The sequence below is a fragment of the Aplysia californica genome, unplaced genomic scaffold (genome assembly GCF_000002075.1).
Source record: "Aplysia californica isolate F4 #8 unplaced genomic scaffold, AplCal3.0 scaffold00231, whole genome shotgun sequence".
NCBI classification, from domain to species: Eukaryota; Metazoa; Mollusca; class Gastropoda; order Aplysiida; family Aplysiidae; genus Aplysia; species Aplysia californica.
In genome coordinates, this window is record NW_004797501.1 from 952,769 (window position 1) to 968,027 (window position 15,259).

General features: G+C 41.7%; 1 protein-coding gene across 1 annotated transcript; it reads right to left on the reverse strand.

Annotated features, from left to right (window-relative positions):
* Nucleotides 1–6,293: 6,293 nt before the first annotated feature.
* Nucleotides 6,294–14,413, reverse strand: LOC101858108 (tigger transposable element-derived protein 4). The gene is made up of 2 exons (XM_013083414.2): nucleotides 14,147–14,413; nucleotides 6,294–10,360 (listed from the first exon to the last, which is right to left on the reverse strand). The coding sequence occupies exon 2, from the start codon at nucleotides 8,105–8,107 to the stop codon at nucleotides 6,533–6,535; it is 1,575 nt and encodes a 524-aa protein (XP_012938868.2). The 5' UTR covers nucleotides 8,108–10,360; nucleotides 14,147–14,413; the 3' UTR covers nucleotides 6,294–6,532.
* Between the last annotated feature and the right edge of the window lie 846 nt (nucleotides 14,414–15,259).

The window sequence follows — 15,259 nt, forward strand, 5'->3', positions numbered from 1 at the left end:
CCTGCGGCGGTTCCCAAGGATGGAGTCGCATTATTGCCGTGCAAGCACTGCAAAGGAGTATCTGCACCCAGACCTGAACCTTAGAAAAAATGTACTCCATGTTTCTAGAGCAGTACCATGGGACTGACCCCTCCAAGTTTCAGTACGTACAGTCGAGTGTTCAAAAAAGCAAATCTGGCGTTCCACACCCCCAAAAAAGACCAATGCTCACTGTGCACAACGTTCTTTGAAGGGGATGAAACAACAAAGGCTGAACTCAAGGACGCATTCGAGAAACATGTCTCTGAAAAGAAAAGAGTAAGTAAAGGAGGAATGCAAGCAACGGGCATCAAAGGATGAAACAGTTCTGAGTGCTACATTCGATCTGCAGCAAGTAATCTATCTTCCCATCTCGAATGAAAGTGCTTTGTTTTACAAGCGGCGCTTCTCCAACTACAACCTGACTTTTTATAACCTTGGACGTACTGACTGCCACTGCTTCCTGTGGAATGAAAGCCAAAGCAAGCGTGGAAGCTCAGAAATATCCACAGCTGTGTTCGAAGCGCTTCAGCACTATGACAGTTGTGGTAAAAAGATAGCATACCTCTTTTCGGATGGCTGTCCGGGGCAGAACAAAAACACTATCATTCCAACAATGTTGCTATACTCTGTGAACACACTTCCAAATCTCAGAGAGATCTCCCAGCGGTTCTTTGTGACAAACTACGGCCAAATGAAGGGGGACTCTGTTCATAGCACTATCTCCTCTGCGATGTCTGCAGCTGGGAACGTCTATGTACCAACAGAGCTGACGCCCATATTCAGACTTGCCAGACCAAAGCAGCCTTACACCGTGATGCCGCTTGAGTTCTCTGACTTTTGGAATTTCAAGCAATTGTCACTCGACCTGCGTGTTCTGGGAGTTCAAAGAGATTCAGAGAGTGACACTATCAACTGGAACAAAATGATGGAGTTCAGAGTTCTGAAGGAGTGCCCAACAACAATATTCTTCAAAACCAGCCATATTGAGTCAGATTACAGAACAATCCAATTGAAGAGACACACAAAGCAAACCACAGAGAGTTTCACTCTCTTCAAACTCAACACAGAACCAACCAAAGTTCCAATGGCTAAGTACAATGACTTAGTGTCGCTGTGCTCTGGCGTAACGCCTGTGGTAAGACAAGCTGATCACAAGGCTTTCTATTTTTCACTTCCCCATTAAATTTGACTGAGATATTCTTGGATATTCATAGTGTTACTTACTGATACATCTACATTATGTGAATTGCTGTCCAACATGGTTGCAGTTCAAATGAGCTAAAACGTCTCCAAAATATGTCTTTATTTGTTCAAATTTTCTTCAATAAACAATTGGAAATCGTAGTGAGATCTCATGTTTTTTTATGCCATTGTGATTTGGTTTTCTCATTTTGCGTATTATGAAACAAAAATTAGAAACACGGTGTTTTTCCTTCATATAATACAAAGAAAATATAATAATACGACACTTGGTGAGACGTCCATTGATGGTGGGACCGATGAAGGTATATCTCACGAAGTGACGTATCGGATTTTCTGCCGATTTTCTCACAGGAATGATACAATACTGCCGAAAACAGCATGTGGAGTGAAAGTGTACCGCTCAAAGAAGCTTTGATCCAAACCGCATAGATTCCAGTCTTCCGGTTTTGACGCCAGAGCAAAAAGAAAAGTGCCAAAAACTTTAAAGCTCTCTCCTGCAAAACTCTAATTTTGCAGATACGACACTTCGTGAGATGACCGACGATATATATATACATATATATATTATATATATATATATATATATTGTGTCATGGCATGATGGAATCAGACGCTCATCAATTTTTGGGCACATAGAGTTATTGGTACCTTCAAGCAAGTGCCTTTGTCTTGCCTCTGATTAAAAAAAAAAAACTACTCATTTATCTTCAATACAAGTCAGGATATTTGCAATTGAAGGAGGCGGAAGTCGACTACTATATATTAAAATTAGAGAGAAAGTGGCTGTAAAAGTTCCCAAAGCTTCAGTGTCCTTGGAAACTGCAACGTTACATTTTTGTGCCTTTGATCTATGTTTTCAAGTAAAATCCACACAGAAATGGGTTTTAATTTGACATAAAAGGTGCTGAGCCTCCCTGGAAAAATTCAATAAAAATTGCCTTACAGGGGAACAAATGTTGGTGTCTTCGATTTCATTATTCTGACGAGCGCTTGATTTCACCATGACATCACACACATATATGAGATCATGCAGGTGTACAGCATACTAATACTAATACAGCAGGATCTAGAGGTACCCTGTGACTACAGTAGTAGGCCTATATTCTTCGAATGTATCACGAAATTCCTCACACACAACTTTTTGCCAGATCGTAATATACCCAATATTTAGGCATGGAACGAAAAGCCTGACATAATACTACATTGCCCTGAAATCCAAGAACTCACTTGCACATGAATACATAATTTAAACTAAAATACCCAAAACCACTCACAAAATAACTTAGGTCACACTGATTTCATCACGTGTGTGTTGTCATGATGCTATGCGATATGTCTGTTCTATTTCACAAAAGCAAAAGAAAGTATGATGGGGCCTGGCTACAACAGGACAGCTGGGATCAACGTGATATCCCTGTTATAGCCTAATCCTGTTAGAGGTGATGATCAAGTCTAAACACTATCTCTAATAATTAACAGTTATAAATTGCTCCTTTCTCCAACAAAATCCTTCTCAAGTGACATTTTTTCTCATCTTTACTTTACTTTTTCTTGTACATGTCTTCTAGTTTCATAGAGGGAGGGTGACTAGACACCAATTGATATGCATGGGCAATAATAATAATACTGTTGCATAAAAGCACATCATATTCCACAGAGTTTAAAGTCTACAACATGCTATTAGCACTGTACAATTATTCAAAATCGAACAATTATACAGTTTGGAAAAGGAACACACAATGGTAGCTTAAGATCTATCACTATCACCCAGTGTCTTCAATCATTTATCTGTCCCCTTGGTTTAATGCAAAATTTTTTACATGAAATTATGCAAACTGAGCCCAAAATTGTGAAATTATGTGATTCTGTTAATTTTAACAATGAATGACGAAGGAAAATAATCAGAAATTATGCAAAAAATGATCAAACTTTGCTAAATTATGCGGGGTGCATAAAACCCCGGGGACAGATTTATTTCCTTTGCAAATCTCACTACCTCATGGGGAACAACGTGACGTTGTGGTGCCAGACCAAGGCCACGCAAAGTCATCATTAATTAACTGGATTTGCATCAACACCAAAGTACAACCAGCTTCCCCCCCCCCCCTGCACACGGTAAGACACTTTAAATATGTACGATCAACTCAGTAGGCATACTGTAGGTCACATAAGCGCAATTCGCCATGTTGAATGTTGCTTTTTTTTCATATATTATATATACATTTTTCTGCTTTTTTGTCTGCTTGTTTTAGAGTTTTGATGAAGGTTGGACTCCAGTTATAGCTGAGCTCCTCTGACTGAATGTATGCTATGAAAGAAGTTTTTTTACTATGCATTAAGGAGGGACTAGACTCAGGGTTATTTTAAGCCTGCTATAGCTGAAATCCTGTTATAACTGTAACTGTTATAAGCAGGACCCACTGCACATTGTAAATTTGCTCCAATAGAGGATCAAGAAAGTAGTTGAGCTCAGATACCTTTAACACACCAGGGGTTGGCAAATAATTAATTTATGTGTTCAACTTATCTGTAATTATATAAGTAATTAGAGTAAACCATGACAACCAAAAATAACAAAAATATAATTTAAACAGAAGAAAATCAAAGAAAATAACTAACATGGTACAATGATTGGAAAATACAGTCAAACACGGCTGACTCGAATTTGTCGGGGATTGGAAATAGTGTTCAAGGTCTACGTAAATCGTCATGTTCCCTGAAAGCCTCAAATACAAAGAAATTAAAGCCTGCCTTTGTGCACGAGCATTGTTATATATACAAAGCTTACTTCGTTGTGGGGATTGTTGGAACAGTTTCTTAGAGGGATGGGTTGAAACGAAAATAGCCATTCTCTCTACTTGAAAGACGTGAAAGACCAGGCCACCCTCGTCCCTGACAGCAAATTAGGTCCCTATGGCATCATGCGGTTCGGTCCCCTTCGACCCTGCATAACTCGAACAAAGCATTGACCACTCCGTGCTCTTCATCGGTTTCTATTCGTCAATGGCTTGCTACCAGCTTCCTCAATAAAGGCAAATTCATACCGCTTAATGTTCTGCATCAGCCATGCTGCATATTGATGTGTAGTTGCTTCAGTCCTATTCGGCGGGAGCATCCTCTGGATATTTTTAAATGGTGATCAATTCACCTTAAAATTAAACTACTTATGGTTGTCATCAACTCAGTTTGAGCACATTAAAACGCTTGTCATGTTGAATAATCTTTGTGGGGGATATTTGCTTTTGCTATGTGGCATTTGAACTTGCTATTGTGTTACATTTGGATTTGCTATTTGTACATTTGAATTTGTTGCGCACAATTGTGCACTAAAATTTCCTATTGTACATTTGAACTTTCTATGTGGCGTGAAATTTTCTATGCGGCATTTGAACTTGCTATGTGGCATTTGTATTTCTTATGTGTACATTTGATCTGAAAAAACTATATAACAGGGATGGTGGGACCAGAGAAATAGTCCAGTTATATCAGATCCCTGTTAAATCAGAAATGCAAGGGAAGTAAGCATTTGTGGACTAATCCAGCTGTATTTATTCACGGGTAGTTTCCCATGGCCTGCGCATGACAAATTACGCATACGTGTGGCTAGGCTTAGGGCTAGATTGAAGTCTGCAGCACACCACAGCTCTCTTTTGCTAAACTCGCTGCGTGTGCTTGCAGTGGCGTGGCTTGCGTGGTCTTGCTCCATCACTGCGTTACTCTGTCTCTTACTTTTTACACATTGTTAACGAGCCTTTGTCCCTACTATAACTGATTGGGCTCCGATGAGGCCCTGTTATCGTTGATAACTTTTAATAAAGACAAAGAGTAGGAAAAAACGGGAATTTAAAAAATCCCTGTTAATACCGGACCCCTGTTATTACCGGGCCTGTTATATATGGTTTCCACTGCACTTTTGATTGAGAAAGTCCAATACATTACTTGCTAGGTGCTTGTAATTATCTCCACAAAAACATCATGTTTGCTATAACGAACACTGATTCAACTAAATTTAAGGTCAGGCCCGATGACTTTGTTAAATCCGAGTTCCACTGTTATATTGCAAAAAGCAACCAAACAAATGAACACACAATACCAATACAATTCTGAAGTAGGCCTTCCAGCAAATAACAGGCAATAAAAAAAGAACAGACATTTAACTACGAGGGCTGTCCCACGGAAAACCGGAATTTGGCTGTAATTTGAAAACTATTCAATATTTTCACATTCTGTTAACGCACACTTGTAAACCAATCATTTAGAAATTTCCCGATTGAGCACCATGAGCATCGCACAAACCAAACGAGCACAGCAGTTCTCAAAAGAAGGCTACCCCCTTGGAAAATTGGTCAAGGGTAGAAGTGAGGTCTGTCATTCGGTTTCTGACCGCAAAAGGTCTCAAACCTCTAGAAATACACACTGAAATAAAGTCAGTTTATGGGGAGAAAGTAATGGCAAAGTCACAGGTATATGAGTGATGTAGTAAGTTCAAAGCCAAGCACTCCGATATCAATAACAAAGTTTACAGGATCTTGTTTTTCTGCCAAGACTGAGGACAACAAGAGTTGCGTTAACGAACTTATTCAAACAGACAGGCGCCTAAAAATTCGCAAAATTTGCGAGTCGCTAAACATTTCAAAGTCGACAGTCTATAGGATAGAGTTTGATGACCTGCACTATTGAAAGGTCTCTGCTTGATGGGTTGGGACCGAAAAAGACCAGCGGGGTCATTTTGCAGCATGGCAACACAACGTCACACACAGCAAACGTCACGAAAGACTGGTTCCAAAGGTTCGGCTAGGAAGTTCTACTACACCCCCCTCACAGTCCTGACTTGGCCCTGTCAGATTATCACCTTTTTGAACCAATGAAACGCCATATTTCTGGACAGCGATTCACCAACGACGAAGACCTCGTGGAAGCCGTGAACGATTGGTTGAAACCCCTTGACGAAAGATTCTTCAGGGAGGGTATCTTCTCCCAGATCCAGCGATGGGAAAAATGTGTCCAGCGGGATGGTGATTACATTGAGAAATAAAGCACATGTTGAGGTATGACGAGTTACAGTTTTATTATAATAGGACAAAGATTTTTGCTTTTACGGACCTTTTCTGGTTTTCCGTGGGACAGCCCTCGTATTACTGTATTACAGCAAGGTAAGTAGGCCCACATGTACATTATGAGTAGGCCTATGTGCCAAGGGTATGATTTTCTTCATGTACAGTGTATTATTCTATTGCTCGGATACTAGGCCTATTACCAACAGAGTATTCTGACTAAAGAAAATATTTCCATTTCAAACGACAAATCTCTAAACTTTTTGGAAGAAATCCGTTATGGAAGATTGCTTCCTTCTCTTCAGAGAAACCATCTCAATGTCGGAGGAAATATTGCCAAGGACATTGACATACTGTTCAGCTTGGGGAAAGTCGTGAGCCTGGATAAACTCTCTCAGCTTTTGTAGAGCCTCCCTCGCCTCTGCTGCAGTTGGGACGGATGGAGGAGTGGGACTGTCATCCTGCTCTTGTTCTTCGTTATTTGTAACACTAACAGACGCACAGACTTCCTCTGTGCTGAGCTGTCCTGTTGTCTCGACGGCATCGTCCACTGAGAAAAAGTCTTCGAGGGAGACTCCTGGTGGCAGAAATTTCTTTGCCATCGCTTCGAACAGGTTGTCCGTGCCATTAGAAGCAGTTGCAGGTGAAGTTGATGTTTCCTCAAAGTCTGTTGTTGGTGTAGCATCGTCGGGTGGTTGCTCACTTCCAACCACAAATCCCGCGTGCCTGAAGGAGTTTTTCACTGTGGCACAGGAGACGAGATTCCAAGCAGCCTTCAGTTCATACATGGCATCGAGAAGCGACATTTCAAAGGTATCAGCGCTCTTACCATCCTCCGCGTAAGCAATGAGTTTGCGGAAGACAATTGTTCGATAGTGCTTTTTCAGGGAAGCGATGATGCCCTGGCTGCATGGCTGAAGTACAGAGGTTGTGTTGGGTGGAAGTCGCACCAGTGTCACGGCCTGTAGGTTATTGATATTGGGGTGGGCAGGGCAGTTATCGATGACAAGTGCGATCTTCCTTCCTTCAAGCTTGAAACGGGCATCCAGCGATCTCACCCAGTCCACAAACAAGGCCGCCGTCATCCACGATTTTTTGTTGGCCTTATACTGCAGGGGCAGGTACTTGCAATATTTGAAGCAGTGAGGTCGATTGAACTTCCCTATGATAAGCAATGGCAGTTTGTCACTGCCGTCCATGTTGGCAGCAACCAGCACTGTGAGTCGGTTTCTGGGCGCTTTTCCACCATTGCATTTCTCTCCCTTGAGTGCGAGGGCCTTGGAAGGGAGACACCGATAAAACAGGCCTGTTTCATCGGCGTTGTATATGTCTCTGGGCTCAAAGTCTCTAAGAAATGTCAGCAAACCCTTTGTTCGCGATTCCGTTGGCATTAATGACTCAGTCTTGACAGCAGCCGACTCTCCACAGACGGACTTGTACAGGATGCCATAGCGTTTCTTGAAACGATCAAGCCAGCCAGTGTTGCTTTTGAAATCAAGGCCCATCTCAGCCCCAATCTCTTCTGCCTTCGACATCAAGATCGGCCCTGATATGGGGATAGCCATGGCTCGGGCTTGCTTAAACCAAACGAACAGAGATTTCTCAATGGCATCGGACTTTACTGTGCGTTGCTTTTTTCTGCTTGGTTGGCATGCCTCGCTCTGACTGTTGATTTTGTCCCGATTTTTTATGAAGGTGGACAGGGTTGACTTTGGGATATCGAACTGCTTGCAAATGTCTGTTTTGCTCATTGTTTTTTGATCCACGAGAGCCAGGATTTCACGTTTCTTCTCAAACGTGAGACAGTTGAGTTTCCTCTTCTCTGCCATCACTCTTAGGTCTAAGTGTCTAAGTTGTAACAATGAGACGGTGATGATGAACGTGTTGACGGTGTGAAAGCAAAAAGATGAATGAATGTGGAAAGCTAAAAATCTCACATATGCACAGGCGACTTCTACGTCTTTCCTTTCCTCTCATTTCATTGGCTTTCAGAAAGTTACGCTTCTTGCCATCCGTATCGCGCGCGTCCCATAGCATGTCTGCACACCTGGCGAGCCAGTTGTGTGGTGCGGTCAGTATCATTCCCCAACCCCCCTTCCTCCAGCCCCTTGTGGTGAGACAAGGACCACGTTTTGAATGTAACAATAACAAAAAAACACCTACCCGCAGCCAGAAAGGCTGTAAAGCCGGTCTTTAGTAGAGAATGCGGAGTGGATTTGTTCGAAATTCGAGTGTTGCGTGTTGGAGTGTGTTTGGGAACTCTGTGAAGTCAATACAAAGAAAACAACTAAAACGGGACCGAGGATTATGTTTGAGAAACCCATGAATTCATGATTTTCGTGGACTTTACTGTAAATTACTGATTATCTCCCCTCTACCATTCCCAGATTGAACTTGGATCGCGCATGCACTATTTGGTTTGAGAGGGGGGGGGGCTTTTTATAAATATTTATTTGGTTTCACCATTTAACACTAACAGCACTGAAGAGAAAAAGCAAAAATACGAACAATGAACATGACATGTTAGTTTTAGTAAGAGTTTTACGGCACTTGCAACACAATAAGGTAATATAAGCTGAAGATTAGATGTGTTACAAGGGAGTAACAAACACAAAAAAGGAGGAGAGATCAGGACGATAGATGTAATGATAGGAAAGAAGGAGCAAACCACACCAGAGCACTCACCAATCACCAATGACAATGATCTAATGAGTTGTCACAAATGCAAATTACTAGACATAGTTGAAGTTATGTAATTTTTTTTAAAAGTGGAAAAATCCTAGCAAATAAAAGTAAATGAAATGAGTAAGCAATAGGTACAGTTGGATATTTCATCAATGGTAGCATTATCCTCACACTTGTCATTTACATAGAACACCAAATAAAAGAACAGAAAACGAATTAAAGCAAAAGGAAAACATATGACATGCACAGGTAAGCAAGAACTGCCAGAATTCTTCTGAACTTTTTGTATATCTACCAGCAAATAATTTAATTTACTGCAAGAAAGTCAAGGTGGCTTTCACAGAGTGAGGAGTACAGTGGATATGGTTTTTGCTGCCTGACAAAAACAAAAGAAAGGCAGTGAACGAAACATCTAAACGGCATTTGTTGACTTCACACCATCAGTCATGAAGGCCTCTGAGAAATTATGATAAAATCCAAATGCCCACCTAAATTCATCAACTTTCTGAGACAAGTCCATGACGGCATGCAGGCTAGGGCCAAAAGCTAAATTTATGGTAAACTACAGGAGCCTTTCCCTGTCATGAATGGTGTGAAGCAAGGCTGTGTTCGAATTATCTGTGCTCAACTGTAAGATATATATATTATTCATTCTGTATAGAATCCTACTCACTTTCACTTTTCATGCTCCATGTTGTCTTTATAATTTGACTCATTACTGTTGAACTCCCTTTCAAACCATCAGCACCCAGCACTGTCATTTTTGCTTCTTCATTGATGGCAACAAAAGTTTCATGGAAATGTTCATGCACAGTTAAATGGAGATGGTACACTTCCAAAGTATCACAGTCGAAACTGAAAGGCAAAACCCAGGCAACCTCTGAAAAGCTATTGTGCAACTCTCAACCTGATTCCATTCCAACCACAATATGAAAACTGTATTTTACAAACAGACACAGAAATCCTTGACTGAACCAGGTCGTTAGAAAGTCATCTTTTGGAGACACTGATCATAAATCCAATAAGACTTTCTTTAATGTACTAAGCCATGGAGCAATGGGACCATGTGTATCTCAGTAGCAATGTCCCAGTTAAAAGGCAGAAATTAAAGAGAGTAAAGGAAATCATGCTTTCAAAGTGAAAATGTCACAATTCACGTTCAATAGCCTAAGGCACAATGGAGGGCCACAGCAAACTCCGAACATCAATGATGTTAATATTCTGGCAAAGGCATCTATTATGTGCCCAAATAAATATTTGTCCTCTCCCTATACCACTTGTTCGCTTGCAGCTGAAGACTTCAAATTACTTGTGTTTACTTTCTCACTTTTGGCACTGATTTCTTGCTGGGAACTCAATAACCTCTCCTTCTCCATTTCCACTTTCTTGTCAAGCTCCTGAAATGATAAAAAGAAAGAAATAAACTTGTAAATGTACTACAGTAGTCTCTGCCTATACCGCGCCATACAAAAGCACGCTCCGCACAAATGCAAGCTTTCATCATATGGCTGGGGTTTTTTGCTATATATAATTTAGACGTACATGTACTAACGCAGGGTCCCTCCTTCTAAATGCAAGCTTCAATCCGCGAAACAAGCCAACTGGTAAAGCTTGACAAGAGGAAAGTTTTGCTACAACCTGCACAGCTTGCATAAGACATGTCTAGACAACCGGATATTTGGTGAGACTTCCCCTCCAGCAGAACAAAGAGAGTGGACAGCGTTTTCATATCCAATTTCCAAGGACACATAAGTCTAGGATTGGTCGGGTGATATGTTAGGGATGGGGGGGACTGAAATGTCTTTTAATTGATCATTCGAAATGCGTCTGTGAGAGAAAGTTTCTAACTGGAGTTCGGTGACTGCATGAATAATGTTTATTTAGACCTATGATGCACAACATGTGTAAATACGGTAGAACTGAGAGCGCAAGATAGGCCTAGTCAAGTAATCGGCTGCGCTCAAAGAACTTATATGTACTGTTTCAACAAATCACAAGAGAAAAGTCTCTTGGAATGTCTGATTCTGATGTCATTCTTGCATTTACCGAGTTGCAATAAGATGACAGGCAGTCGAGAGTCGTTTTTCCCCGACTATAAGTTTCCTTTTAAATAATCCCGACATTTTTATACTGCATTCAGTAAGTGAATCTGTCTTTCTGCTCCCCCCCCCCCTCCACTCATTCAATGCCTATGTATTCACAATTCATAACCACAGTCGAGGAATCTTTCACAAAACAGTCACGTGTCGTCACATTACAGTAGTCTCCGTCTAAGATCCCACCACTTATGGTCCCGGTTCCTCTTAGATCCCAACATTTTGGAAAAACAGAATTTTTACTATATAAAAGTCACCCCTAAGATCCCGCTCTGATCCGCACTGAAGGAGCTACATTCGACTAAGATCCCGCTTTTCAGGTCATATTTTAGTTGTTTTTCTTCTTTTTTTTAAAGAAAAAAAAGAGAATCCTTGTCGCGCTCAGCTGATAAATCAAGTAGTAAAAATGTGCAATCATTGTACGGTCCGTTGCATCTCGAACAATCCACTCTCAGGATTGCGATCACACCTCTGTTGTAAATGTCGATCAGCGGTTACAATGTTTGCTCCAGACGGGACCGCACCAAGGTGTGAACTCGTCGACATGTTGCTTTCCCAATCACCAGAGCCATCCACCTGATCTTATATCACACACTAGGTGGGGAAGGCCTACAAGTAAGCATCAGACTGCATTCCATCAAAGTGTGAATTCTCGTGGACGCTTACTCTTCCCCTAACATCAGTTTTCCGCTCGAACTTCCTAGACAGACAGGAGCCCATACTCGTGGACTGTCCCATTGCCTTAGCGTTATGCCGGTGTGGTCACAACACAACGATTTCTGATGCACCATGACATGGGCAGTGAACTCCGTCAGAGACGGAAAGCAATAAATTTTTGGTGGGGGGCATTGCCTGAAGCCAACTGGTTAACACTTGGCACAGCCCCCCCACCCCCCATCAAAAAAAAGAGGAAAAACTGACTTCTGAAAAGAACTTTTAGTGTCCAGGAGTCACGTCAGTTCATTTTAAAGTAAGGGAAGATCATTGTACAGATTTTGGGCCTGACCATGAGTCACTGTGGATTCTTCCCCCCGGCTATTCAGCTAAGATCCCGGTTCGCCTAAGATCCTTGCTCCCGAGCACTGGGGTCTTAGGCAGAGACTACTGTATTGGCCAAAATAACCCCCACCACCCAAGGGAGGCCACTAAAATATCAAGGAAATGAGATGATTGTGTCCCTTCACCCCCTTTGCTTAGGCTCATGAAAACACACACTCCATACGCCAGTGAGTCCTCCTGAGCTCCATGTGTTAAACAGAGACTACTGTACTATGAAACAGGTTGTGCAGAAGGCGAACAACAACAAAAAAAGGGGGGGGGGGGGGGGGCGCACATTTCAATGCATTATGAATGAAAAGTTGAGAGTGTTTTCGTGGTTTCTTTTGAAGTTCTAATAAAGTTTGCAGCTCTTATTTTTTAAAAACCAACTTTTTTTTTTAAAATTGGGGGGGGGGGGGGGGAAAAAGGGGGAGGGGGGGAAGAGGGGTGTGAGAGATGAATAAGAACAGAAATATTTGTAACCACATACATGTATAGATAAACAAAACTGGCAGCAAACCGAAAAAAGATAACAGCAAAACAACAAACAACAGACTGGAGAATAGAACACAGGGGACAAGATTAGGCTGGTGGGGCCCGAAAACCACAGAACTATGAAGCAGGCATGGAAATGGAAGAGGAAAGTAGTCAAACACGGGTACCTCAAATTCATCGGGGATTGGAAATAGTGTTCCAGATTTTCATAATTCGTGTGAAAGCAAGAAGATGAATGACTGTGGAAAGCTTAAAATCTCATGTGTGCACAGCCGACTCCTATGTCATTCCTTTCCTCTCATTTCATTGGCTTACAGAAAGTTACGCCTCTTGCCATCCGCACTGTGCGCATCCCACAGCATGATTGCACGCGTGGCAAGCCAGTCATGTGGTGCGGTCAGCATCACTCCCCAACCCCCCCTTCCCCGCCCCCCCTTCCTCCAGCCTCTAGTGGTGAGACAAGGACCACCTTTTGGCTGTAACAATAACAAAGAAACACCAACCCACAGCTAGAAATGCTGTAAAGCCGGGTTTTTAGTTGAGAATGTGAAGTGGATTTGTTCGAGATTCGAGTGTTGCGTCAAGTTTTCGAGTGTTGTGTGTTCGGGAACTCCGTGAAGTCAATATAAAGAAAACATTAGGACGGAAAAGGGACCGCGTCTTATGTTTGAGATACCTGAAAATTTGTGATTTTCGTGCATGAGATTCGTGGACTTTACAGTACAGTGGAGTCCACTTATAACGAGTCCTGAAATAACGAGAAGTCTGTTATAAAGACACTATTCTAAAACCATGTTTTTTTTCTCTTCTTTATCTTTGTAAATAAAATACTGCTACTGCGCAATCAGACAAACATGCGAGTCGATTATAGCGGAATATATTGCAGCTGCTGGCACAATGCATAGGCCAATTATATATTATGTAAAACCTCGCCAGTTGAAAAACTTGTTGGTAATCTAGCGAAACAAAGAATGGGAGAGCCCATGAGTGTCAACAATGCAGGCCGGAGTGACTGAGTAGGGAGGGTGTGGCATGCGCACACAAGCAGAACGCATCGCGTGATAGGCCAGCGAAGGCCTAGTCTAGATTATCTAGGCCTACCATGCCTCTCATTTCACCGATGCGGGGTTGGAGAGGTCACAGCAATAAGATGGATAGAATGAATGTGTGACGTGCGCAAGCAGACAGAATGCACCACAGGGTGTGGTGGGGTGAGGAAAACACAGCAGGCGAGTTAGCCCAGAGCCCTTTCTTTCTAATCGCCAATGAGTTGTCAGTCAACATCGTTAGCGCTAGAGAAAGCTAGACGTCATGTTGAAACAAGATCATCATCAGGGGAGACAACAAAAAGAAATAAAAAGAACACCAAACTCATAGATTAGGCCTACTTTACTGTTTTCTTTGAATTTATAACTTGACCCCTTATAACGAGAATCCTGCTATAACGGACATTTTGCACCGGTCCCCTTCCTCTCGTTATAACAGGATTCCACTGTAGTATGCAATCTTTAATGAGGAAGAGTCAAGTGAAACAAGGTATTTTCTCAGGCTTACCTTCAGAGGATTATAAACAAGATGGACAGCTTGTGCTCCTGCAAACATAGACAGCATAGCCCCTATGACAGCCCCAAGGTAACGAGGCCACGAAGTCCCAGCTGGCATTGTCAGTATTCTGCTTTGTTGATGCTCTTCTTCGTATCCGCAGCAACTTCTTTCTTTAGTTTAGTCCTTGCGAAGTAGCTTGTAAAAGTATTTTTTATTATAACACAATAGTCTGAAAGCTTGGATTGCTATGCTAGTGACCAACAGCACTTTTACGATCAGAATTACTAATCACTCTGAGAATCAAGAGTTTGTTCAGCAATCTTTCTGGCCTCCTTTTTCTGGTAAACGTCATCTGGAAGGAAGATGCAAATAGTACAAAAGAAAACTTAAATTGTAGAATAAAAAAGTAAAGAACACAAGAAGAAGAAAAACCCCCAGAGAACTCTTTAAAGTAATACTCTTCTCATAGATCATGCTGAAAGTGAAATAAAGCAAGGTGAACTAGTTCATTACACGATCTTGTCAGTTTGATAGTGTTTGAGCTCGTGAAATCTGCTGCTTGCACTGTATGCTTCCAATGAAGCCGAGAATGTTTCTGAGTGTTTTCAGCGAGGGTCTACTGGGGTAATAATAATTGTAAAGCGCATAGAGCATGCTCTTGAGAATTATTATAATTATTATTAAGAAGAGACATGTTGTACCATATTAAAAAGACCATTTGGTTCAATGACGCTTTCCAAATACAGAAACAGTATTTTTAACCAAGCACTTGTATACATGCACAGACAATAGATTTCGGTTTACATGCATTATAATGCATGCATGAAGCTTTGTTGCATGAAATTCCTGTTACCTGGAAAGGATTTCGAATCCCTAAACTTTTTTTCTCCCTCTTTATTCTATGACTGCAGCTATCATTAACATGTAACCTAAGTTGGCACAGAAATGTAGTGGTGCCAGTTTACTTGAAGGTCTACCATACTAAGGGTGCGTGTCCACTGGAACAGACACCAACCGACCCGATTCCGTCTGTCTCTCGGAAAGCCGGTAGATGAAATGAAACACCGATTTTTTCCTCAGAAATCAGTGAAAATTCCGTTTGGCTGTGTCAACAGACACGAC

What these genes read in the sequence shown, in the direction of transcription:
- LOC101858108 (XM_013083414.2), bottom strand. Translation starts at nt 8,107, where the DNA reads ATGGCAGAGAAGAGGAAACTCAACTGTCTCACGTTTGAGAAGAAACGT.